The following is a 23,750-nucleotide window of genomic DNA, read 5'->3' on the forward strand; positions in this document are numbered from 1 at the left end:
CTCTTGAGCTTTTTTATATCTTACAGCTGACGACAAATGTGATTCTTATTTGTAAAACATCATGTAGCTAGTTTACTTACTTTAAAGTGAAAACAGTGGAGTATGAATGTTTAAAGTGTGTAAGATTTGTATGGCCTGTATATCTTTTTCTGAATCTCTAATATCAGCAATTGAACTGGATGATACCAGTGAGTAACGAATACTTTGAATGAACAACACGATACTGTCCTCTCTAAAGGATAAATATTCTCCTTATCTGATGTGGTGGGGTGGTCGGGAAGCAGGGTGGAGCGTAATAGCTCCATTTCACTTGTAAGGAAAGAGCAGCCTCTGAGACGGTGGAAAGCGGTTGGTAAATTCTATATTTGCTTTGACCATACACCGGTGCTCCACCCAGTACACACAGTCCATATTAACCACGCAGAGTCTTCGGGCTTTAAATGCAGCCTAAAATGTTGTTGTGAAACATTCCTTGATTATTTTGTCTGTTATATATAGAGTGAATTTAAGCTATAGTTTAAGTGTGTGTGTGTGTGGGGGGGGGGGGGGGGCAGAAGTTGAGGTTAGGTTTAAACTGCTCTATACCAAACACAGGAGGAGTTCTGAGTATATCATCATGTTGGATTTTCTTTGGTGCTTTAAATAGCAGATAGGGTTGTAAACACGACAGCTTCATACTTGAAAATAAAATATTGCTATAAGTGTGTGGATGGACGGATGGGCATGGATGTGACCCAACTCAAGATTTCAGAGTTTGCATTTGCTCAAAGCCATATTGCTTAGTATTTTTGAGCCGTCGTGGTGGTTTACGAGGATTCCTGGACTCCACCCTAATTAGTGCTTGCAGATCTTTGTTTAAATTTAGATGCCTGTGCAGAAAACTCGAGAGAAAAGATTCATGAATCCTGAGCTGTAGATAAAGATCTTCACATTCTGTACTTTAACAACTCTGTGGCAGAACTGCCATCATATATTTCATTAAATAGTTCAATTAAATTGAATGTAATGAAGCCTGTCGTTACCAAGGAGAATACTGTTAACTGTTTAATACATTTAATTCCTCAAAAATCAAAAAGTACAGACAAGGCACAAACATTCAGATTCAGTGGACATAGTGAAATGATATTGGATATCGAACAAAAATCTGATATTTCCTGATGGAGAGAAAGATTTTGAACAGGAACAAATAAACAGGATCTCCTTGTTTTCAAACACTGTAAGTTTTTTTTTTTGTGCTGTGCTGGCCTCTATATGAAAAAGCTCAGAGTTTATTATTTGCTTGGCCAAAACCACAGAGAAAACACATGGAGGATTTGACGTCTGTATCAAAAAATATTACAGCCTCTTCTCAACAAACTGTACGGATGTGGGATTTCCAGTTCACACCTAAATAGAGCCTGTTTATATAAGTCTATAAATGGCATCTGTAAATTTCAAAGCACCCTCCTTCCTAAGGTGAGAGTGTGTGGTTTCAATAATATAAGATGAATTTCTGCAAACCAGCTGCAGAAACAATATTTAGAGAACCACCCCACTCCACCTAAAATAAACACACGTTCTGTTTAAGAACACCCTCATCTAACAACTCCATTACCTTTGACTTACTTGCCTTCTATTACAAAAGTAAATGTTTTATTTCTCAACAGCGCTTCAAAAACGATGTCATGACAATTTACAGTACGTCACATACCACTTCATATACCTCAGCGTCTGTTTACAATCATAAGAATGTTTTTTCTTCAATCAAGCTTACTGATTTATCAGTCAACATCTCTTTGTTCTCTGCGAACCTATAGCCAAACAGAGTCATTGTGGGGCCGCACACTTTTTCCACCAACTGGACCAGTTTGAAGGGAATGCTAAACCTCCATTTCTCCACCTGTACAGAGGAGTTTTTCTGAGTGGAATACACTCCACCCACCTCCTTAGACGCTTGGGTACTTTTTAAGATCCACTCTTCTAACTTTGAACTAAAGGGAAGCCCTGTGAAATTGTACATGTCTGCTGCTTTGCTCATGGGGAACCGAGCTATGTCCTCGTAGCGTACCAGCATGTAGCGGCCACGAAGCCATGCTGGCTGTTTCAGTCCCATCTCAGCAGACATGCGAATGTTATCGCAATTTCCTTTCAGCTTTCTCACTTCGTCGTCGTCTACTGGAATGTCTCTGTCCGTGGCCCACCTCTTCCAGTTTTTGTACTTGCTAGAAAAGGCTACCATACGTGAAGCAAGCACAGCGCGAGGGTCTCGGACAAGCTGGATGAATTTCATGTCTAGTCGTTGGTCCTCGGCCAACGGCCTCAGAATTTCTAACTGACGCACGCGGACGGATTTAATGGCAAGATGCTGCTTCTGCATACAGGAGTGAGAGGCGAGGGTCAGGTTGAGCGGCCCGCAGCGGCGCGTGCGACAGTGGTAGCGCTCAAAAACTTTTTTGATGAAGGGCGTGCAGATGGGATCTTCGCACAGCGATTGGCTCGATTCACGACGGAAAAGGGAGGAGGTGATATGCTCTTGCGGCGGGGGCTCGATGAAGCTCTCCAGCAGAGAGAAGTCACACAGGAAAAGCTGGCGCAGAACGTCACGATATGCCGGGCCCGCAACCGTGGCATTCGTCCCTCCGCTCTCCAACGTTAACATGCGCTCCACGTGCCACAGCGGCTCAAACAGGTAAAACATATTTGACCCCTGCTGGTTAAAGAATTCACCCACGAACGAGGAGCCCGTACGAGTCGTAGCCAACAGAAGAATGTGTTTCCTTCCTCCCGCGGCAGACGAAGGCGACGGGCTCACCTGGACAGACTGGGCAAAGTTGTTCACCCGATAGGGCGAGATTTCAGTCTGGTTGATGAAAGATAAAACAGATCCATTGTGTCCCTGAATGGACGAGACAGACGCAGCGGGCAGCAGGAGTGGCGTCAAAGGGGTTAGCTTTGGGCTCAGCTTATCAGACACCCTGAAAGAAAACAGAATGTGGTGCTAAAATAATGTCCTGACTTGCAAATAACAGAACTTTTATCTATAAGTGACATTTCTCTTTGATGATGAATGGTGCCTACTTGGAAATTATGTTGTTTTCCTTTTCTATAATGACCAGAGCCACAATAAAGATGACAGAGACGGCATATTTAACACGCATTCTTGTGAGTGATAGTGTCTCTCTCTCAGTCGCTCATTCAAATCAGTCCCTTCTTCATCTTTTTTCTCTGCTCAGACTCTGAAACGAAACAAACATGTGACACATGAATCATGGCATACATAGCAAATATTGTTCATTGGAAACAATTCATGATTAACATTGTCTTATTAGAATGGTCTAACCCTTTCCATAATACCACGCACTGTCATTTATTTCAACCTTCTTCTGTGTTATTGTTTTGTTTTCTATATAAATATATGTTTTTGTATTAGCTATATAAATAAAATATAATAGAAACTGACAGCAACATAATTCATTGTATTATTATGTAAAAAAACATGAATGAATATTTGAAAGCTGTCTTATAAATAATTTCTCAGGAGTCGGGGGCTTGTATATAAGACACATCACACACACATCAAACAAAGACAGTAAAACATTTGTAGAATTCACCAGTCATGTTGTTTAAATGTACGTGATTATTGCAATTAAAATAAGAGCTTTGTGAAACATGTCAAAGGCAACACGGATAGTGAAGAAAATATCAAATTATTGTAATCTTGTCTGTTTAGTAGCCATGATGGTTTGAATTAGAAACACATTTAGAATATTAAACAGGTTAGATCATAACTTGGGACTTAAGATGGGAAATTACTGTAATATGGCCAGCACTGTTAACACCGGCCGTCATCAATGTGCATTGGAAATCAAAAGTTATTATTTAAGAAAAATAAATTAAGGACAGAAAAAGTCTAACATTTTAGATATGCACTCTTAAAAATGAAAAAACGTTTTCAAATTATTCAGAAGCTAAACCAGACAGCCAGATCTGCCATCAAAACCACAGATACTGTATTTGTCTTGTTAGAGATAATTATACAGTAAATTCCAGCATATGGTGGTTAGAAGGCAAGTCTGGTCTTGTTTTTATGATGTGAGAGCTGTAAATTAGACTCAGTGTAACATCGGAGATTTCATTTTCTTACCATGTCTATAACTATCAAAGTTCATCTCTTCAAAATTCACCATTTTGTGCATGTCAGCTGAATAGACGCTAAAAAAGCGTCTGCCAAATGTAAATGTAAATCTGCACAATAAATACAAAACAATAAATCCCATTCTTTCTGTGTGCTTCCCAGGATCAGGGATTTTTGTTATGTTTTAGTTTTAATTTATCGATAGGGTCATAATCAATGGCTTTATCAGTACATATATCAGTACTATAAATTACAAAAAGTATTTGATTTTATAACATTAAATAATATATTAAATAAATAGAGCTTTGTTGACTAAATAGTAACAAAATAATTTGAATGGCTCCGTTTAAGAGTATCAGATGTCTTTGTGAAATGCATGAATGTAAATGATCAATGAATCAATGAATATCATGTGAGTGTAAAACTCACTGGTGACACACGTGTGTTACATTCCACACACACTCGCAAGACATTCACACTGCACAAGAACACAAACTAAGAATTAAATATTAATGATACATCCTTTTATAAACATGTCATCTATTTTCCCCACTCACTTTCGTTCCGTCTTTAATCATTGATAGTCCCATGATCCGATAATAAATGAAATAATATTATTTATTGTCATTCTCTACTAATTACCCAAACCCTAAGTTTGAGACAACATTGAACATAAACCTCTAGAAGGTCCTTTGTGCTTTCTAATATCACACCGCTAATATAATAAACGTCATGTGATACTGTACCATATTTGCTCGTCCGATCGCAGCATCACAGAGAAAATTCCCAAAACATTGAATAAAAATAAATATTCATTATTATAACCATCGCGTCCATTCAACGCAGCCCCGGCATTGCACATTAAAACATAAAAAACTCAAATCAAAGCAAAAAATCGATACAAAAGCACAAAATGTATCGGAAATCCACTGAAATCAAATGAAAAATAATGCATTTGAACGGAAAAGTACAAAATAGAAAACGCGTGCAGATCTGAGAAGTGATGTGATTCACATCCAGCGCGAGCGCGTCTGTTTCCAGAGAGAGGTGAAAGAAAACGCGTCACTTGATCCCCGCCGATTCCCCTCCCCTTAGCTACAGAAAAAAACAACGTGATGACGTCATCTCTCTGCGACTGGTTATGAAAAATAAAGAACAAACGCCACCCGTGTGTTCACGTTAGACGCCAGTCGCCATTTCAAAATGAGTTTTTGGAGGTCTTGTCGTATTTTTATAGATCTTAAAAAGGTCTACGTTCTTCATTTGTTATTGAATTCCCCTTTGCTAAATTATTTATATTAAACAACCCAATTTTATAGAGTAAGGGAATGACAATCTGCACACAAAACGTTAACAAATAACAAATATTGTAAAAGTCGAAAAAGTGTCAAGGAATAAAAAGAAAACAAACGACAACATCATTTAATATGATGTACCAAGGCATTGATTATATTAAGATATATATATATACGAAACAAAAACAGTAAACAGCGAGATTCACGAAGTGTCCGACTTCAAAGGTCTTTTTTGACTCCTCCCCTTACTGCAGCCGCCTCCTCTCACCTACATTACAGGCGCATCTCAAACAAGCCTAACGTTCCGGAAGGCGTTCTGTGTTACGTCATCAGTGGACGCCGAACTCTGAAGTCAAACTAAGCAACAAACCGACTGGTGAGTTTGACGTGATTTGAATTGATTGTTTAGCGATACACTATAAAACTAAACATGAATGTTAAACTATTACATCATTGTCTTTATATTAAAGCACGTGCGCGTCACTGGCCAGGCTTACTTTTCTGTGTATTCGTTTATGTACTCGGGTGTTTGGTTTGCTTTTGAAGTTAAAGAAAATCTCGCGTAAATGGTTTTGTGTGTTTTAATAAAAGTCTCTGGTAGGAATCAGTAAGTTACAGTGATGCTGGTGTCACGTCTGTCATGTCTGGGGTCTGTTCCTCTGGTGGGACTGAGATCTGTCCTGCGTCAGGGTCCTGGTGGTCTGATGAAACCTCAGCAGCAGGTACGAGTGCTTCATCTTACATGTACTGACCGAGGTTACTCTTCTTCTGCTGATGTGGATGATGATGAAAGAGCTGCGTAAGACCTGCTTGAGTCCTTTCAATGAGAGCAGCTGCTGAATGACTTACTGTGTTTTGTGTTGTTTGTGATCAGAGTTATTCCACCAAAGCTCGACTGGGCTTCCGCCGCAGCAAGACCACGAAAGAACAGATTCACAATGCAGCGGTTGAACCTGCGACACACACTGCTATTAAATGTTTGTTCTGTCAACATTATCTTCCATAAACATTGGGTCTAATTTGCCAGTCGTCTGTATTTTTGGAGCTGAACTGGTGTCTGCACAGAAATGTTAACTGCCAATTCAAACATTAAAAACTTGAAATATAAATCCTCAGAACTCATTACCAATATATTGTGCAAGAGCCATTGAAATACAGAGTGATGACACTCGATCTCGCAGCTATGTGATCACGTGGTTCATTGAGCACTCAATAGTTCCAAACAAATCCGTGCTGTCAACCGATTTGTAGTTCTGGTCTGAATCAGACACAGAATCAACACAGGATATTCGGAGGAAGGAGGCTGAACTTATTCTTCTCTCTAATAAAGGCAGGGATCTCTGTGTTTGTCTGTCTGTTTGCATTTTTATGAAGTCGAGAACCGTTCATCCAATCGACTTCACAAGTGATGCTGCAGTCCCAAGGTTGTGCAGTGTCGCATTTTGGTGTAATATAGACATGCGACATGTTCAGAATGAATCAACTTTTAATATACTACAGAAGAGCGCGAGCCGGAAGCGGGGTACCTTGCTCACATTAAAATAGTTCAGTTCGGTTTTTAATGGCGGATTAAACCGCCATTCATGCATAACATGAAGGAGACTCTTTAAACTGTTGCCGCCATTCAAATAGTTTAGTTTTTTTTTCAATGGTTAATTCGTTATATTTATTTGCCTTTATTACGTTAGTTTAGAAAAATTTGAATATTTCTTGTTTGTTGCTCAGGCATAGAATCCAGTTTGATTGCCAACCGTGCCAGAGACGCAGATGTAAAAGCACGACATGGCACGAGTCTGTTTAAATTCCTCATTCAGCTTCAAATGTCACTGTAAGAAAAAAAGCTTTGGATACGTGCGACATAGTGACATGCAACCCTAACCCTAAACTACTCCAAATATTAGGTGGAGATGTATAAACATGCCATTATTTCGCCCAACTGTACAGCAGATGTGTTTGGGAGACATTGAAATGAATGGGCTTCATTGCAGTGTTAGGAACTACTGGTCCCTCCATGACACGAGTTACCATACGCATTCCATTCTTTCAGTAGACGTCTATGCGAGTGTCGTAACTCTGTTTTTCTACGGCTCTGTATTGCGCTATTAAGCTATTTTCATATTCCCTTTAGGAGTCCAGAAATGAGCAATTTATAAGTCTAGAAATACATGTTTTGTGTTTATACATTTTTTATTTTAGAATTTTTTATTTTTACGGATGTGACAAGAAGAACATGTTTTTGAGAGATGACATACTTTCTATCTAAAGTGTAACCTTCATTTGCAGTTGACCACATGGGCAGAATCATCCTGGCAGGAGGCGCCGCGGTCGGATTGGGAGCTTTGTGTTATTACGGCCTCGGAATGTCCAATGAAATGGGAGCAATAGAGAAAGCAGTGTAAGCCTTGCCCTCGATCATCATGTCTTAAAGCTCAGTTAGTCAGAAAGCAACATTCATGTGTATAGATCAAACCTCTCATGACATCACATTCTCTTGTCACATTAGGGTGTGAAATCAGGAATGTCTTGCGATCTTACTTCTCATAAGTAAACATTTGTGTAGAAACAAAAGCATATTTCCTTTATCAGAGCACAGTCCTGTTTCTTTTCTCTTTTTATTACACTCGAGGCCTTGACTGTTTATGTTTAGTTTGAGGTGTTGACTGGTGCCACTCTCTGTAAACACACTCTCCATGCTTATCTTGAGAAAAGGGCTGCGTTTAATTTACTCACTTCAATCAAAACCCTATTAAGCTGCAAGTAAAGCATAAAGATGCACAAGTATTGTAAATAAGTATTGGAATTTTGGATTGATTTACTTTTTAGTCCCAACCCTATAATATAGATGATTAGAATATAACCTGATTTATAGCTGGTAGTTTTTAAATCTCGCTGTATCTCTAAAGTAAATGCACGTTTAATGTTGCAGCAGCTCGTTTCTCTTTCTCAAAACAATTAAACGTGACTATATGACTGTCTTGTGTCAACAACTTGTGAAAATGTTTTTATCCGCAGGATCTGGCCACAGTACGTGAAGGACAGGATTCACTCCACATACATGTACTTTGCGGGCAGTGTGGGTCTGACAGGTCTGTCTGCTGTTGCCGTCAGCAGATCTCCAGCTCTCATGGGGCTCATGATGAGAGGCTCCTGGCTGGTACGCAACTCTTTACACTACATTTACATTTATATATTTAAAAGACAGTTTGATCCAAACTGTTGATACTTTGATATTCAAACATTTTGATATTTTGATTCTTATCACTAAACTAACAATACGTGGTGTCTACAAAATAATGTTTACAAGTAGGGGTTTTCAAGTAAGATATGAACAAATATGATCTGTGTTTATTTCTCTTGAAGTGGATTCTTCATATGAAAAAATGCAAAGTGTTTTTTACTTCATAATTGTCTGCAGGCTATCGGTGCAACATTTGCAGCCATGATTGGTGCGGGAATGTTGGTGAGGTCCATCTCATATGAGCACAGTATGGTACCGAAACACCTGGCCTGGGCACTGCATGCAGGTAAAGTCCTTTCACAGTCTTAAGGCTGCAAGGTCAGAAGCGATGTAGTACTTTAAGCCTCCACTGGAGGGCAGTTTGGTCTGTTCTAATCCAGAGGTAGTCAACTTTCATTGACTCATATTTCTGGGGGCCAGAATCTGTGACAGTTTTCCCACACACACAACAGGATTCATAATTAAAATCTGTACCATTAATCGAAAGGTTACCTAGGATTGTCATGAGGGGGAATTAGGCCTGATTGTCTTGCAATGTGTTTTCAGACTCATATTTGCGTATTTACTTCTGTTTCTAGGTGTGATGGGAGCCGTAATTGCTCCGTTAACTCTGTTTGGTGGCCCGCTGATGATTCGAGCTGCCTGGTACACAGCAGGCATTGTGGGCGGTTTGTCAACTGTGGCCATGTGTGCGCCCAGTGAGAAGTTTCTCAGCATGGGCGGCCCGCTAGCTGTGGGATTTGGAGTGGTGTTTGCCTCTTCTCTGGGTAAGATGCATTTTTAGTTCAGCACAGAGATTTTCTGACCATTTGATGAATTTCATGTGATCAACCATAATTTTTTCTCCAAAGGTTCCATGTTTCTGCCGCCCACCTCAGCTTTAGGGGCCGGTCTGTACTCGGTGGCTATTTATGGAGGTCTGGTGCTCTTCAGCATGTTCCTGCTGTATGATACACAGAAGGTCATTAAGCGAGCAGAGACGCACCCCTTTTATGGCGTTCAGAAGTATGACCCTATTAATGCGTAAGTGACGTGTGTGGGCACGCACAGGAAAATGTTGGAAATTTAGGAACTTGGAATAATGGGCCGTGTGCCGGGATTTAAATGTAAATTCTGTCTTCTATAAAAGAAATATCTTTCTGACTGTGATGTGTAGTTTTGCTTTGACTTTGATCTTACAGGTGTATGGGCATTTACATGGACACAGTCAATATCTTCATGCGGCTGGTGATGATTCTAGCCAATGGTGGAGGAAACAGGAGAAAGTAGCCGTCATGAGACGAGATGCCGGGTGAATCTGTTGATTTTGTTTATACACAGAAGAAACTTCTGATTTATCACTTTAGCTAAAATGCATCTTAAATACATCAGACAGTCAAAGTTTAATGACAATGAGTTCATTTGTGACATGTATCGAGAACAAATGCAGGTCATCCTAATATTATTTTGTAAAGTATAATTGCTATTTATTTCTTCCTGAGAAACATTTAGCTCACAGTTTCATAAACCTGAAGCCACTAAAGTCTGGCTAGAGGATCTGTGTGTTACATGTGTGTGCTATTTCTGTTTAAATGCTTCAATAAACTTTTAACAATCTAATAAATTTTTTCCTTGTATTCATATAGTTCAAATGCACAGTTTATTTCATAGAATGCTCATCTAATGAACTGCTGTAATGTAACAGATGTGTATGATAAGGGAGGATTGCAAGACACTGCTGTAGACTCCTCACTAATGAGTATTTCATGAGTCATAAATGTATGAAGAACATATAGGCTTCTGTCACGATGTTGTGTTGGTGCTGTTATGGATGTTTCATGCTGTATTATGTAACCTGACCAGCAGCTGATGACAGTGAGATTAGCGAATAATTCTCGTGTCCTCCATCTGTGATTAAATCCTGAAAACACGTTTGCTCTGGCTCAGGAGCGACTTACTTAATAAAAAACATAATTTACTGTAGTTAACATCAGCCACCATAAAGCTCGGTGTGAGAGCACTTGAGCCCTCTCATGATTTTCACAGAAGTCATGAAGAATAGACTTTGAATCACTGGTGAGGAATCAGAAGTGGAATGTCTAACAATTTTCACTTTAGAATTCCCCAATAAAGACCTTAATAAAATCTTGAATTGAATTTTAATTAAACCAAAAACATACTCAATTATCCATTGGTCAATCGTGTCATATTTTGGTTTGTGGTCTAATTTATCAGATGTTTAACACGTGTTACATTTCTATATGCAATATTTCATAAAATGTTGCCCCCCTGGATACATCTTGGGGCCCCCAGTTTGAGAACCACTGGTCTAGACCACAGCTTCTCAACTGGATACCTAGAGGACCAGTGTCCTGCAGAGTTTAGTTTACACACCTGATCAAAATGTTCATGGTTATTTGTAGAGTTGTGTTGGAGTAGAGGACCTCCAGGATCGGATTAGACATAAAGAACCCCCTTCAAAAGACTATTAACTGTGATAACATGAAATTGTAAACTGTTGAGTTATATTACCTAAAGAATTATTTTTAATTTATTTTAATGTTGAATGTAAACGTTATTGAATGTTGGTGTGGGACATCTTTTCATTTGATTCATTTATAATAAACAAAGTCAAGCCTTTTTTATCCAAATGCATACAAACATTTACAGAATTCATATTCATTCTACACATAAAAGGGCAACGCTAAAAGTATTGAGTGTGTACTTTAGTAAAAACAATGCTCTGATTAAGAGTGTTTTGTAATAATTATTTATGACAATGACACTGAGCAGATAATAATTATAATGATACCTTTATTTAACGAGGAATAGACTCGCTGAGATTTAAATTTCTTTTGCTGGAGTGTAGGTAAGAGGGGGCATGCTGATAAACCACATCCCTTTAGCCGAGAATATGTTGAAATGTAGGTTACAATAGCTTTTTTCACACCTTAAATGGAAAACATGACTTATTCCTAAAATAAAACCCTAACTTCTTTTTTAATGTTTTACTCAGATAGTTAATATGTGAACCAAAACATAATTTATTATCAATGATAATATCCAGATATATGATGATGAGCAGATCAAGCCTCATGTAGATCATTCAACTACATTTCAGTAGCTTTTTTACAGGACAGATGGTGTTGTCATGTCATGTACAGTATTTGATTCTCGTGACTCCTCTGCCTTCAAATGAAAACATGGCATGTCCCAAACCCAGACACCCAATGCACGTCAAATTCACCTCTTAAAATAGAAAACTGTCAGACGCTGAAGCAGATATAGAAGTTTGAGTTCAATTGTGGCAATAATGAAGATTCCACACATCTTTGAAATGACTACACAACCCTGTGTTATTTTTCTCTGATCTTGTATGTTTGGTGTTTGTCTGAATATACATAAAAATTTGCCTAGGGTTCTCATTCTTGGTGATTGTGTATTTGTGGGTCAGAGGTTCATCTCTGTTGTTTTTCAGCCGCAGTGGGCTGAGTCACAGGATTATTGACGCTGCTTCTGTCTTCAGCTTAGATTTGTTCAAAGACGTCTTGAGAAGAAGAGCAGCTGCATGCTCGTCCAGTCTGACACTTAACCTTCCTTCAGGATGAGAAAAGAGCGGATTTTACTTTCTCTAGTCTCTCTCTTCATTTCTATGGGTGAGTTACTGAGTTTTTAATTGGTTAGGGTTAGTCTTTTGTCTTATCAGATCTGTCATTGTCTCAGTAATCTTCAGTAAAGTGTTTTCTGTGGGTTAGCGGTTTGTTCTTTGTGTTATTCAGCTCATTTTCATTTCACACATTCAGTACAATTTGAGCTATAATATCAAATCTATTACTATATTAAATATTAAATCTATGACTGCTATTGTTTTGACACTTGACACACCTAAATGTACTGAATAGTTGTTGCATTCTTCCAAAATTTTCCATGTTATTGAATGGCATTTTAAACTGTAATAATGAACAACAAAAATCCTGATCAACTGGAAAATTGTTGATGTTGTTTGAAGATGATCTTAAGATTTCTGCATTTCAGGGAAATCTGATTTTGCACCATATTTTTATGATAATGGTGCTAACAGCTTCAGTGGAAACATGGCGTCATTCACCGTCGCAGAAGACACATCTGTTGGTTAGTATTAAAATACTCTTCACAGTCTTCCTGTACCATTTAATAATGTCTTTAAAAACCCCATGGATCATTTCAACATTTTCAAAGATCACATATGTCTTCTGATATATACAGTGTTATCGTAACGGTGCGGTGACTTTATATTTAATGAGCACAGTTTTGTGTTAATTATGCTTTTGATTTGGGGGATCAACTGAATGAGAACCGGGATCCATTGTGATCACACTTGTGTTACGTTTAACAAATGAGACGACTGTACACACACAAGATCAGTTGATGTCATTCTGTTTCTTTCACAGGAACGTATCTGTACACACTTAATGGCTCGGATCCAGAAGGGGAACCTGTGACCTATGGCATCACCTTAGATAAGGGCTACAAAGAGTATTTCAGTGTCGAGCCCAAATCAGGTCATGTGACTCTCGTTGAAAGTCTGGACAGAGAGGTTTGTGTTTATTTTCTTAAAGCTGCAATCCGTATCTTTTTCATCTACAGTATATCACCATCTCTATTGAATAGTAATGGATTGCAGTTTTAACATCTCATGTCAGGAAAGATTCCAGCTCATCTGTGTTAATCATTCAACTTGTTTTGATTGTTTAGGTCCAAGATGAGATTGTAATATTTGTGAGTGTCACAGATGGCAGGAACAAGGTGAAAAACTTTACACAACACAACAAGACTTCAATTAATCTCTTAAATTAATCTAACCGTTCTATAGGAGCACAAAATCACTCCTGACAGATTTTCAATCTTCAAATACTCTCTATGTCTGATTTCTTCAGGTTGTGGAAAGAGTGAGTGTGTTTGTCACAGATGCTAATGATGAAAAGCCAGAGTTTTTCAATCTACCGTTTATAGTGGACGTCTCTGAGGTAAGCATGATTCACTGAGTCATCATGAGCAGGAGCTGGAGCTCTTATGATGAAGGTGTTTGTGTTAAAGGACACAGAGGCGGGCAGGAGCATCTACAGAGTTCAAGCTGTGGACAGAGACCTTGGGTCCGGAGGAAGTGTCACCTACTATTTACAGGTCAAATAAAAAATAACTAAAATAAAAAATAAAAGAGTAAAATTCTCCCTCCTGCTTATGTGTAACACCACGTGTGTTGATGTCTATGATGGACAGTCACATGTTCACAAAGATCAAATTCACTCATGTTCCATCAGCATCCTGTGACTTTACTGGATTAAATTTCAATGACATTTGGGCTTAGCCTCGCTAGTCTTTGTGTTTGGCTGCGTGTCACATTTTCCTGTCAGACACAGTCATCTGAGGTTAGATGCTGAACGTACACTTATATTAACATTGTTAATTATTATTCACGTTTTAATCAGGCAGTTAATTGACTGAATTGAATGAATGAAATATTTCGAATCTTCTGGAAAGTTTAGGCACATTGCGGATGTATTGACCCTTTTCACAAACCTTTAATCAGAATAATAACATTTGTCACAAGCTGATGATGTTTATAATGGCAGCAGAGTTTCAACAAGAAAGAGCCTTAAACATTGTTATCCATTGCAGTGTGTTTGGGTTTTTAGTTTGTAGTTTTGTGTTTGTATTGTAATGAGTCTTGTTTTGTTGTTTCTCTGCAGTCTGCACTCAACACTAAATTCACCATAGATGCTCACAGTGGAGTTCTACGCATTAAAGCCGGCGAATCCCTGGACTATGAGCTCTCCAGAACTCATTTTGTTACTGTAGTTGCAAAGGTGAGAATCAGACTCGACAGAATAAACACCTCTCTTTATATACTCTTGTTATAGTTTGTATAAACAGTTATAGTTAAAAAACGAATTCACTAAGCACTGAACTCCCTTTCTTCAGTGAAACACAAAAGCAGCTCATTTGATGAATATTCACTTGTGTGTATATTATGACATCTTAAATCAGCCTTACAAGAGTTTCAGTTATAGACGTCATGTTGCTGGCTGATAATTTTCCAGACACAAACCCTGATATCTCAGTTCAAAAGTTCCATGATTTGCAGCACACAGTACCTGTGCGTTGTTTTCCAGGATGGTGGAGGTAAATATCTTGGGAAATACCACGTTATGACATCATCGGCGATTATAACCATCAATGTTCTTGACACTCAAGATTCTCCTCCAGTATTTGTTGGTACACCATATTTTGGATTTGTCTATGAAGTCTCTGTTCCAGTAAGTTCCAGGATGTTGACATGTTTGAATTCTTGAAAAACAGAAATGGATATTGCAACAAATATCCTACAAATAAAAGCTATAAAGGTGCACTATTATCTGAGTGTTCAAGTTTATTCTTTAATGAGCATGTTGTTGTTTTGACTATTTCTCGACAGGGATCAGAACTATTCACTGTATTTGCGAAGGACGGCGATCAGAACAACATCAATACCATTCAGTATACAATCCTCAATGGTAGGAGCTTTGACAGCCAGACTCCTGGATCATGTTATCTGGTTAAATTGTGATATGAATAACTGATGTTTGGGTCTTTCTGTCTGCGTAAGGCGATGATCGACTCTTCAGTATCAACAGCACCAGCGGCTGTATTAGCTTGACATCAGAACCTGGACAGTTGAGGAATGAGCTTTATGAATTGAAAGTCAAGGTGGGCTGATTTATCCCTAAACACTAAAGAGATATAATTGTAGAAGTATTGCCACACCTGCATACTTAACGTTACGTTACTTGTGAAGGCTTCTGAAGTTGATCTTGACAACCAGTTACTGGACTACACTGTTACCACGGTCACTATTCGTGTGATGGACCTCAACAACCACCCACCGACCTTCTACGGCGAGTCCGGTCCGCAGAGCACGTTTGACTTGACAATGTATGAGCATCCACCTGAAGGAGAAATCCTGCGAGGTCTAAAGATCACTGTGAACGACTCGGATCAGGTCAGTAAATGCATGTAATGTCATGTAAGCTTCATCATAGCAGGAGACTTGTACTGTTCTCCGCATGAGCAGATAGAAGAAGCTCTTCCCTAGACTTTAGATCTACAGTGTTAATGACAACGTCAAAGAAATCTCACATCCAGAAATAGAGCTTTTTGTTAATAATTGAGGTTAATGATAGGTTGTTTTAATAAACCCTTTGAGAAATGGTTAACATCTTTGTTTATCGTCATCAGGGAGCAAACGCTAGATTCCGACTGCTGCTGGTGGGACCTGCACGGGTTTTTCGTGTGGTTCCTCAGACGGTTCTAAATGAAGCTCAAGTGACCATCATAGTGGAAAAGTCCACAGCCATTGACTACGAGAAATATCACTTGCTCACATTCAAGGTATAACTCTTAATGGTGGTCATCATATGATGCTTTGTGTCAAAGCTGAACAATTCATTTCCAGATGTGTCTCTTGTGATATTTCTCAGCTTTTAGCTGTTGAGATCGACACTCCAGAGAGGTTCAGTGCCACAGCAGATATTGTCATCAATCTTTTGGACACAAACGATAATATTCCAAAGTTTTCCTCAGAATTTTACATCGCCAGAATCCCTGAAAATTCTCACGGAGGTTCCATTGTTGTCGCAGTGACCGTAAGGAACCCTAAGTACATGAACACAGACAAATGATTGTGTTTGTGTCTTACAGCAGCTCCAGGGTTTTTATTCAGCTTCACAATAATATCTGATCTCTTTCAGGCCACAGACCCTGACTCTGGACTTTGGGGGGAAGTGAAATATTCCATCTATGGTTCTGGTGCTGATCTGTGAGTAAAGCCAATATTGATGATTATGATTTGGGCTAATTCGTTTTGGTCCAATAATATAATGATTAGTAGCCAAAATTCTCTCTAAATAAATGACAAACCCAATGAAAAAAAGATAGGCAGGTTTAATTCAAACAGATTTATTATCCAAGTATAATTGGATGGTATCCGATTCACATGGATGAGTGCCAGAGAAGATGAAGAGGTCTGTGAGCACTACTACAAGACAAACTCCAGTAAAGATGCTAGCTAATCTTTTAATTGCATTGGAGAGGTAAAAATAGCTCATCCACACCCCGTCAGTGAGTCAGGGCCCAATTATCCCCACCATCCGACAGCTGGAGGTAGGAAACATACGGTTAATGCAAAACCTGTAAATTTATGCCGTGATTCTTCCCCAGTGCAGGAGGCAAATTATAATCTTGTGAAAGATCGCAGCTTTTTAACTGACTGTTAATTTTCACCTACAGAAAGTCACGTTGACAAGAATAAAGCAACCCAATAAAATCCAGACTGGTTTATGAGTTATTACAAAGGCTTCAAACACACACATTTATTTATTTTGATCTTCAAAACCAGTGATGTTGTGGTTATGATGATAATTCACCGGGGTTACTACAGTAGACGATGTGATCTGAAATTTATGATCGTCTGTGATGTTGCTAAACATACAGTTACAATGATCAGGGGAAAACTCCTGATTGAAATGCAATAAATGATGGAATAATCGTGATTTTACATGCATTCTCAATGAATGGCTGTGATTGTGTGTTACAGGTTTCTCATTCATCACACCTCTGGTGTTATTTACACACAGCCCTGGGCATCTTTAGATGCTGAGGTCAAGTCAAAATATAATTTCTACGTAAAAGCGGAAGATATTGAGGGCAAGTACAGCCTTGCTGAGGTGTTTGTAACCGTGCTGGACCTAAATGACCATCCCCCAGAGTTCAATGATAACTTTCTGGAGAAGACTATGATTATTGGAGCACCAGTGAAAATAGAGGTACTGGACCACAGCTGTAACACCAAGTACATGTACCGTACTTACTCTGTTATGTGCATTCAATTGTACTGGTATTCTATGGACATGTACCAGTCTGCTCTGCATTCAGTGTCATGAAACTCATGAATGAAGGAGAATATTTTGTCCTGATTTTGGGTTTATGTTCAGGCCATAGATGAGGATGCAGAGGAACCCAATAATCTCATTGAATACTCCATTATGAAAGGCGATCCAGACAACATCTTCGACATCAACACATCCACCGGCGAGATCAAGCTGAAGCCATTTATCAAATCTATGGAGATTGTGCAGAACATCACCAAGCAGAAAGACTGCAGGTGGTCTGTGGTGGTCCAGGCGCGAGATCAAGGCTCCCCGTCCTTCAGTACCACTGCTGTAGTGAAAATTGACATCACAGAGTCGGTAGGACAAATCTTGCCGTACATTGCAAGATAAATATATATTTACACGTTTATTTTATTTCTCATGAAATACCACCGTATTACACATGGATGAATTCTTTCAAGTACCGTGTATCGCCCATAGTGTACATGAATGGATATGACATGTTGTGGCATGATCATCCACTATCATATTAACATTTCATTAATGTTAATGTTTTACACAACAACCAGCACTTATGACATAAAGTATAAGGAATGTTTATTCATTATTTATACAAAACTAACTGCATATGTGTATGTGTTTTAGAATGGGCTCAATGGACCCGTGGCTGCCTTTTTAATGCAGAGTCGAGACAATCCGATGAAAGTTGTTGGTGTAGCGGCTGCTGCCATAAGTGTTATGGTATTGGTGACGATTATCATCTCTACGGTTATGTATTTACGCAACACAAAGTCTAACAGGATCACGCCAGCACATCGCATTATACGTAGAAGAGCCAGAGAGCATCGCCAGTGGACCTTCAGACCACCACTTGGACTCACAGACAGTAAGGGGAACAACAACCTTCCCAGGCCCAAGCCACCCACCCCCAGAGCTCCTGTCTTACCTCCACCGCCCTCCAACCCCAGCGAGCGGCAGTGGGCCGTGCCCACAGTGTCTGGTGTCGTGTCATTCAGGAAGTCCAGTCGCAGCTGTAGACAGAGCACAGATAAACTCACAGACGTTGTTACAGAAGATGTGAGCTCGTCTCTGGTGTCTGAGCTCAAAAAGAAAATTGAGCAGAAAATTATCGAGGCCAATCAAAGTTACTACTGCTAAGAACACCTTACGGGATCTGTGTGTGCAGATGGATGGAACTTTTTATGTCACAAACAGTTGTGTTTCAAGCTTCAGCTGTTTTTCAACATGTTGTACAGTCCTTTAAGATCTCTGTCTTGTATCTTACAATGGAATGAAGTCCTCTGAAAAAGTAACTAGCAGATTGTGTGCTTATAAATGTGCAACAAAGGTTGATGAAATACTGTTTGTTATTTATTGACCTTTGTAAATCACCTCTTACATTGACTCACATGTTAAAGCTGCTTAGTCTTAGTCTTATTTTTAGCAGCGTACGGCCATCTTTAGGTGTAACAGCCAAAAGAAAATGCTTTTTTTCCCATTCAGTCTCAGCAATCTAAACTTCATTCATTATACTTTTATTTGTTGACATAAAAACATCAAATGTTGTTTTGTAACAACGAATAACAAACATTTCGGATTCAGATAGTAAATGCATCCTGTTACTGTTTGCTTATATGAATATTTATATTTCTTTAATGAACAATCTTGCTTTTGATAAAAGTGTATTTTGCCTGATGTTTGTATTTATTACTGTCGACCTTTGATTATGTAAAGGTTATTTTTCACTTTAAATTTTATTTGGATCATCCACCTGCTCAATTTTTTTGACCAGTTTTTGTCATGTAAAGCGTATGCACTAAATTAAACGTAAGAAAACATTTTTAATAGTGTTTACTTTTATATTTTAGATGCATGTTTGCAAAACAGACAGAGTAAAACACAAGAAACGTATTTGACAAGATCGATGATGATATTAGCAGTCATGTGGTACTAAGGTTTGGAGAAAAGCATAACTGTACCGTCTTTAGTAGAAGTGTGTCTCACCTGCAAACTGTTGGTGTGAAATAAAAAAACAGCAATGGAATTAACATTCTGTTCCAGACTGGATTTTAGTTTTATAGATGCTTCATAATACACAAACAAGACAAACTTAGTCTAATAATAAATGCCATATTCACCTTTGGAAAATATGAAATATATTTAACGGTCATTTAAAAACATTTACAACAAACTGTAAAAAAATAATAAAGCACTCGGTTCATAGAGTGCAATACAATAAAATGCATTAATTTGAAACACAAAGAAACATTGCTTTACTTGAACAGAATAAGAGCTCATGTAGATCCTCCCCTCTGAAGTTTAGACAAAACAGCCATCAACAACATCTAAAACAAACTGTTTGTTGACAACAACAGATGCGAGAGCGGTAGAAACCCAACGACTGAGTTTTCAGAAAAACTATTACTGGAATCATCAAGATGGGTTTCAAAATCCATCACTCCACAAAGGCAGATGAAAAGTTCAGGAACCATAGAGCATATGACAAAATCTAAGTTTTATTGGCCATAACACCAATATATTACAGACACATTTACAGTAGTCGATTATAAATATAATTTCAGTTTTAATGCTGGGAAACATCTGTACATCAAATGAAAGGAAGAATTAGAAACCACAAACAGCACAAATCTGTCTAGTAATGCAGACGATCTTTAAGTCCATATTCTCATCGTGTTGACACAGCTTCCATTGGGCCTTTAGAGAGAGATGGGTTTCACATACAATAGATAGACGCCACAAAATATTTCTCAAAGTATTCATGAATAAAAAGTGCAAGAGGACAGAAAGATATTTTGTCCTTGAGCTTAACTAAAATGGTTGGTACCCTGTCAGGGCAGAGAAAGGACAGCGATGTGTTTTTATGCCTTCAAACGCAAACTGAAAGTCTCCTTTAGCCCATGCCAAGAGTGTACTTGAGGCACAAAAATCTGTCAGCAGAAGTATTCGTTTGGATGACCCTCAGTCCTGGCCGTGGCCTCCGAATCCATGCTGGACCGAGCAGACAGCAAACGGTTGGATTCGTCTGGGTTGAGTCTGGTCAGATACTCTCCCTCCAGTCCTTTATCTTTGGTGCCCGGAGAAAGAGTTTCGAACGTCACATATGAATCTTGAATGTCTTTGGACTTTCTGCCCAGCAGCTTCTGTAGCCTCCTCTTCAGCGCCCCGCAGCACACGATGAGCGTCAAGGGAACCGCAATGACGCAGGCCACTGTGATCACCACCACATTAATGAGCTTCTGAGTACCGCTGGCACTGGCGGCTTCATCCGTCGAGAAAATCACACATTGCTCCTTCTTGGGAATGAGACCTTTCACGCACACACAAGCTATGTACTTGGTTTTAGGCACCAGTCCCTGGATGGTGACGCGATTCTTTCCTGGCCCGACATTAATACGCCGCATGTCTCGCTCACCAAACACGGCGTAGAGGACGCTAAATGACGTGGTGTTGGTGGCGGCAGGTGCTCGCCAGTTCAGCGATACGGCGTGGTCAGTGTCGCCAATAACTTTCACGGAGCGGACCACTCTACGCTCGGGAATCTGCTGAAGAGATGACGCGTTAGCTTCAAAGTTGCTCAGCACATCTTTCTCCAGCTCGGCCGAGCTGTCGTCAGGCACCGGGACAGCCGCCGGAGCCGCTTCTGAAGCCTCATCAGAGATGCTGTAGCTCTCGATCTGGATGGCAGCTGTGGCCTTTGGTCCATTCAAGGGTTCGATGACGGGCACGGCCGCTGGCGTCGACGCTGGTGGTACATATCTGGCAATGAGCTTCTCTTGATATGCCGCACGGCCACTGCTCTTCTTGCTGTGGGCTTTCTTGGCAACTTCATCAATCTGCCACGTGTCCGAAATGACGAGCGAGATGATGGCATCTGTGCTCCCAACAAAGTTGGTGGCTTTGCAGACATATTTTCCAGAATCTCGGTATGAAACAGCAGGAACACTGAGAATGGACCAGAAGATGCCCTCTTTGGAGATTTCCTGTTGAACTGTAAAACAACACAAGAAGCAAGCGTATGACACACCTGATATCTAGCCAAAATAAATACAGTTTGTTGCTCTACATTTACATTTACAAATCACATTCCATTCAAGCTATACGTCTTATTATTATGTGTGTTCTCTGGGATTATAACCCCAACCTTATAAGGTTCTAACACAATTGTCTACCACTGAGCCACAGGATCTCTTAATAGGCAAGCAAGAGATGATCTGAGAGGGACTTCTTACCAAACTTACCGCTGGCGTTCATGGGTTTGCCGTCAGCTCGGTACCAGGACAGCTCCGGGATAGGCACCCCGATGGTCCCACAGCGCAACAGGACATTGTTGCCAATAGAGCTCCGGACCCTGGCGACGGCCGTGTGGACACGAGGAGGTTGACACTTGCGGAGCTCCACGTCAGAGAAGAGAACTCCAGACAGGCTCTCTGGCTCGGCGCAGCCCAAACGCATATCGATGAATGCCACCGAAGATGAGGGAAACTTCTGGAACTGAAGCAAGTCAAAGAGACGACAGTCACACAGCCAGGGGTTGTCATGGAGACCTAAGCAAAAACAGAACATTACGTAACTGAGTGGAAGCAACAACAATTAGTTTTACATCATGACTTGTTAAAAATTAAATAAACTCTCACCTAAAATCATTTTGGAATTCTCCCCATCTTGTGGAGGTTTTACAGAGAACCACGAAGAAAGAACTTCTGACGGGACAGTGGCCAGATTGTTGCTGGACAGATCTAGATACGTTAGGTTTTTTATGTAAAACGTCGCCTCCACTGGGATGCTGTTTATCTTGTTGTTGTGCAAATCCAGAAGCCGAAGGTTGGGCGTGTCCATCAGACATTCCCATGGAAACGAAGTGAGAAGATTGCCATCCATCCGTAATTCATCCAAGGCATAAAGTCCACGAAAGCTGCCCACGCTGAGGAAGGAGAGAGCGTTGAAGGATATCCAGAGGTATTCCAGGATGTTGAGGTAGTGAAAGGTGTCAGCGCTGACCTGGTTGATGCTGGTTTTCTCGATGCGCAGTTTGGAAGTGTCCGAGGGAAAGTTTTTTGGGACGGCAGTGAGTTCTGGGTCATTGCACAAGACGCTCCTATAAGAACAGATCATTCGATCACTTTGGTGTTTGATGATGTCAAAACATCAGATCAAGAAAGAGTATGAGGAAAATCAACATTCAAACATTACCTTCATTCTTTTTCTATTATATGACATAATTTTTCTATTATATGATATTATGAAAATCTTTCCTTTTATTTATTTTCTTGTATTATTACGGTTTATTGTGTGTCCTGGAGGCGTCAGGCCTGATTCCGTGCGCATAAACATCACGGAAGAATCAAATGCTCACGCTAGTTAACCCAACAAACTAAAACGAGTGAAAGTCGGTCATTGTCTGTGTGAAACAATGGCAGATGTGAATCTTACCTTGATTTGGAACCATCGCTCAGTTTGTGGTAGAAGCAGCTACATTGAGGAGGACAGGTGCTACAGAGGAACGGCAGGCAACACAACAGCAATCCAGGAATGAAATACAGACGAGCAGACATCTTCTATTCTACTTTAGTGTACTGCACTTACTGTACTAACACTGTTATCTGCAGTACATCTCTCACAAACACTCTCTGCTCCCTCTGCTCTCAATCCCCAGATAAAAAGGATTAAAGTAGCAGATTAGAGGGAGGACTTGTGGTATTTTCATTTACACGATTATTCCTTCCTGGAAGCTCATAGGCTGTCTGCTTTCCTTTTGTATATTTACAGAATAGACCCTTCTTTTTTCATTGGTGAGTTAATATTAGACCCGGTATTGAGCAACGGGGTAAGAATGAATAGAATCTTATTGCTGAACGGGCTCGTTTTACTTTTTTACAAATGTGTCGGGTCAACAACATGCAATGTGAATTCAAACTAAATAATTTAACAATTGCACAGTGTGTATGAGTACAATGCTGTTATGTTAAGAGTAAAACTTCATTGAAGTAATGAAATGGGTAAATTTTATTCAGCATAATATGGACTGGTGCATTTTATTGCTTTGCTCCCATCTATATCACATCTTTCCTTTCCATGCCCCAACATCCGTTATACTAAGAATAAGGTCACAGTGCTGAGATATTTTTACATTTAGTAACTTTCGGGAATGACAGCAACTTTTCAAACATTTTACTGTATGAGACCGTCGGTCTCTCAAA

The 23,750-nt window shown here is 39.6% G+C and overlaps 4 protein-coding genes across 8 annotated transcripts; 2 read left to right on the forward strand and 2 right to left on the reverse strand.

The window, feature by feature from the left end:
• Positions 1–1,038: 1,038 nt before the first annotated feature.
• Positions 1,039–5,175, reverse strand: LOC306900078 (carbohydrate sulfotransferase 3-like). Its single transcript, XM_079466784.1, has 3 exons — positions 4,861–5,175; positions 3,058–3,215; positions 1,039–2,954 (listed from the first exon to the last, which is right to left on the reverse strand). The coding sequence occupies exons 2-3, from the start codon at positions 3,135–3,137 to the stop codon at positions 1,721–1,723; spliced, it is 1,314 nt and encodes a 437-aa protein (XP_079322910.1). The 5' UTR covers positions 3,138–3,215; positions 4,861–5,175; the 3' UTR covers positions 1,039–1,720.
• A 70-nt stretch (positions 5,176–5,245) lies between these two features.
• LOC306900219 (growth hormone-inducible transmembrane protein-like) lies at positions 5,246–11,280 on the forward strand. Of its 2 annotated transcripts, none has more exons than XM_079466991.1 (9): positions 5,246–5,785; positions 6,011–6,131; positions 6,284–6,386; positions 7,693–7,804; positions 8,422–8,563; positions 8,825–8,933; positions 9,226–9,414; positions 9,499–9,670; positions 9,829–11,280. In XM_079466991.1, the coding sequence occupies exons 2-9, from the start codon at positions 6,030–6,032 to the stop codon at positions 9,914–9,916; spliced, it is 1,017 nt and encodes a 338-aa protein (XP_079323117.1). In that variant the 5' UTR covers positions 5,246–5,785; positions 6,011–6,029; the 3' UTR covers positions 9,917–11,280. The 2 variants fall into 2 exon arrangements, with proteins under 2 accessions (XP_079323117.1, XP_079323118.1); XM_079466992.1 differs by having other exon boundaries at positions 5,287–5,785; positions 6,001–6,131; positions 9,829–10,561.
• Positions 11,281–12,161: 881 nt separating this feature from the next.
• Positions 12,162–19,585, forward strand: LOC306900061 (cadherin-related family member 1a-like). 3 transcript variants are annotated; one of them, XM_079466753.1, is made up of 17 exons: positions 12,169–12,282; positions 12,662–12,757; positions 13,057–13,202; positions 13,361–13,411; positions 13,543–13,632; positions 13,703–13,789; positions 14,356–14,472; positions 14,779–14,922; positions 15,081–15,159; positions 15,252–15,352; positions 15,441–15,644; positions 15,881–16,033; positions 16,123–16,287; positions 16,393–16,460; positions 17,238–17,466; positions 17,635–17,889; positions 18,178–19,585. In XM_079466753.1, the coding sequence occupies exons 1-17, from the start codon at positions 12,231–12,233 to the stop codon at positions 18,688–18,690; spliced, it is 2,550 nt and encodes an 849-aa protein (XP_079322879.1). In that variant the 5' UTR covers positions 12,169–12,230; the 3' UTR covers positions 18,691–19,585. The 3 variants fall into 3 exon arrangements, with proteins under 3 accessions (XP_079322881.1, XP_079322879.1, XP_079322880.1); XM_079466754.1 differs by having other exon boundaries at positions 12,708–12,757; positions 18,178–19,578; XM_079466755.1 differs by lacking the exon at positions 14,779–14,922 and having other exon boundaries at positions 12,162–12,282; positions 18,178–19,578.
• On the reverse strand, positions 18,884–23,204 carry LOC306900062 (leucine-rich repeat, immunoglobulin-like domain and transmembrane domain-containing protein 1). Of its 2 annotated transcripts, none has more exons than XM_079466757.1 (4): positions 22,984–23,197; positions 22,188–22,648; positions 21,792–22,097; positions 18,884–21,541 (listed from the first exon to the last, which is right to left on the reverse strand). In XM_079466757.1, exons 1-4 carry the CDS (start codon positions 23,103–23,105, stop codon positions 20,484–20,486), a joined length of 1,947 nt encoding a protein of 648 aa, XP_079322883.1. In that variant the 5' UTR covers positions 23,106–23,197; the 3' UTR covers positions 18,884–20,483. The 2 variants fall into 2 exon arrangements, with proteins under 2 accessions (XP_079322883.1, XP_079322882.1); XM_079466756.1 differs by having other exon boundaries at positions 19,064–21,541; positions 21,783–22,097; positions 22,984–23,204.
• Positions 23,205–23,750: the final 546 nt, after the last annotated feature.

Source organism: Barbatula barbatula (assembly GCF_947034865.1).
Source record: "Barbatula barbatula genome assembly, chromosome: 11".
Taxonomy (NCBI): Eukaryota; Metazoa; Chordata; class Actinopteri; order Cypriniformes; family Nemacheilidae; genus Barbatula; species Barbatula barbatula.

Excerpts from the sequence above, each read along its gene's own strand:
- LOC306900219 (XM_079466991.1), top strand. The coding sequence starts at position 6,030 with ATGCTGGTGTCACGTCTGTCATGTCTGGGGTCTGTTCCTCTGGTGGGA. Across the intron at positions 6,387-7,692 it reads GACACACACTGCTATTAAAT|TTGACCACATGGGCAGAATC; the intron begins GTTTGTTCTGTC and ends CTTCATTTGCAG. Across the intron at positions 7,805-8,421 it reads GGAGCAATAGAGAAAGCAGT|GATCTGGCCACAGTACGTGA; the intron begins GTAAGCCTTGCC and ends TTTTATCCGCAG.
- LOC306900062 (XM_079466756.1), bottom strand. The coding sequence starts at position 23,105 with ATGTCTGCTCGTCTGTATTTCATTCCTGGATTGCTGTTGTGTTGCCTG. Across the intron at positions 22,649-22,983 it reads AGCGATGGTTCCAAATCAAG|GAGCGTCTTGTGCAATGACC; the intron begins GTAAGATTCACA and ends CTGTTCTTATAG. Across the intron at positions 22,098-22,187 it reads GAATTCCAAAATGATTTTAG|GTCTCCATGACAACCCCTGG; the intron begins GTGAGAGTTTAT and ends GTTTTTGCTTAG.
- LOC306900078 (XM_079466784.1), bottom strand. The coding sequence starts at position 3,137 with ATGCGTGTTAAATATGCCGTCTCTGTCATCTTTATTGTGGCTCTGGTC. Across the intron at positions 2,955-3,057 it reads GAAAACAACATAATTTCCAA|GGTGTCTGATAAGCTGAGCC; the intron begins GTAGGCACCATT and ends GTTTTCTTTCAG.
- LOC306900061 (XM_079466753.1), top strand. The coding sequence starts at position 12,231 with ATGAGAAAAGAGCGGATTTTACTTTCTCTAGTCTCTCTCTTCATTTCT. Across the intron at positions 15,645-15,880 it reads CTGTGAACGACTCGGATCAG|GGAGCAAACGCTAGATTCCG; the intron begins GTCAGTAAATGC and ends TATCGTCATCAG. Across the intron at positions 16,461-17,237 it reads TATGGTTCTGGTGCTGATCT|GTTTCTCATTCATCACACCT; the intron begins GTGAGTAAAGCC and ends TGTGTGTTACAG.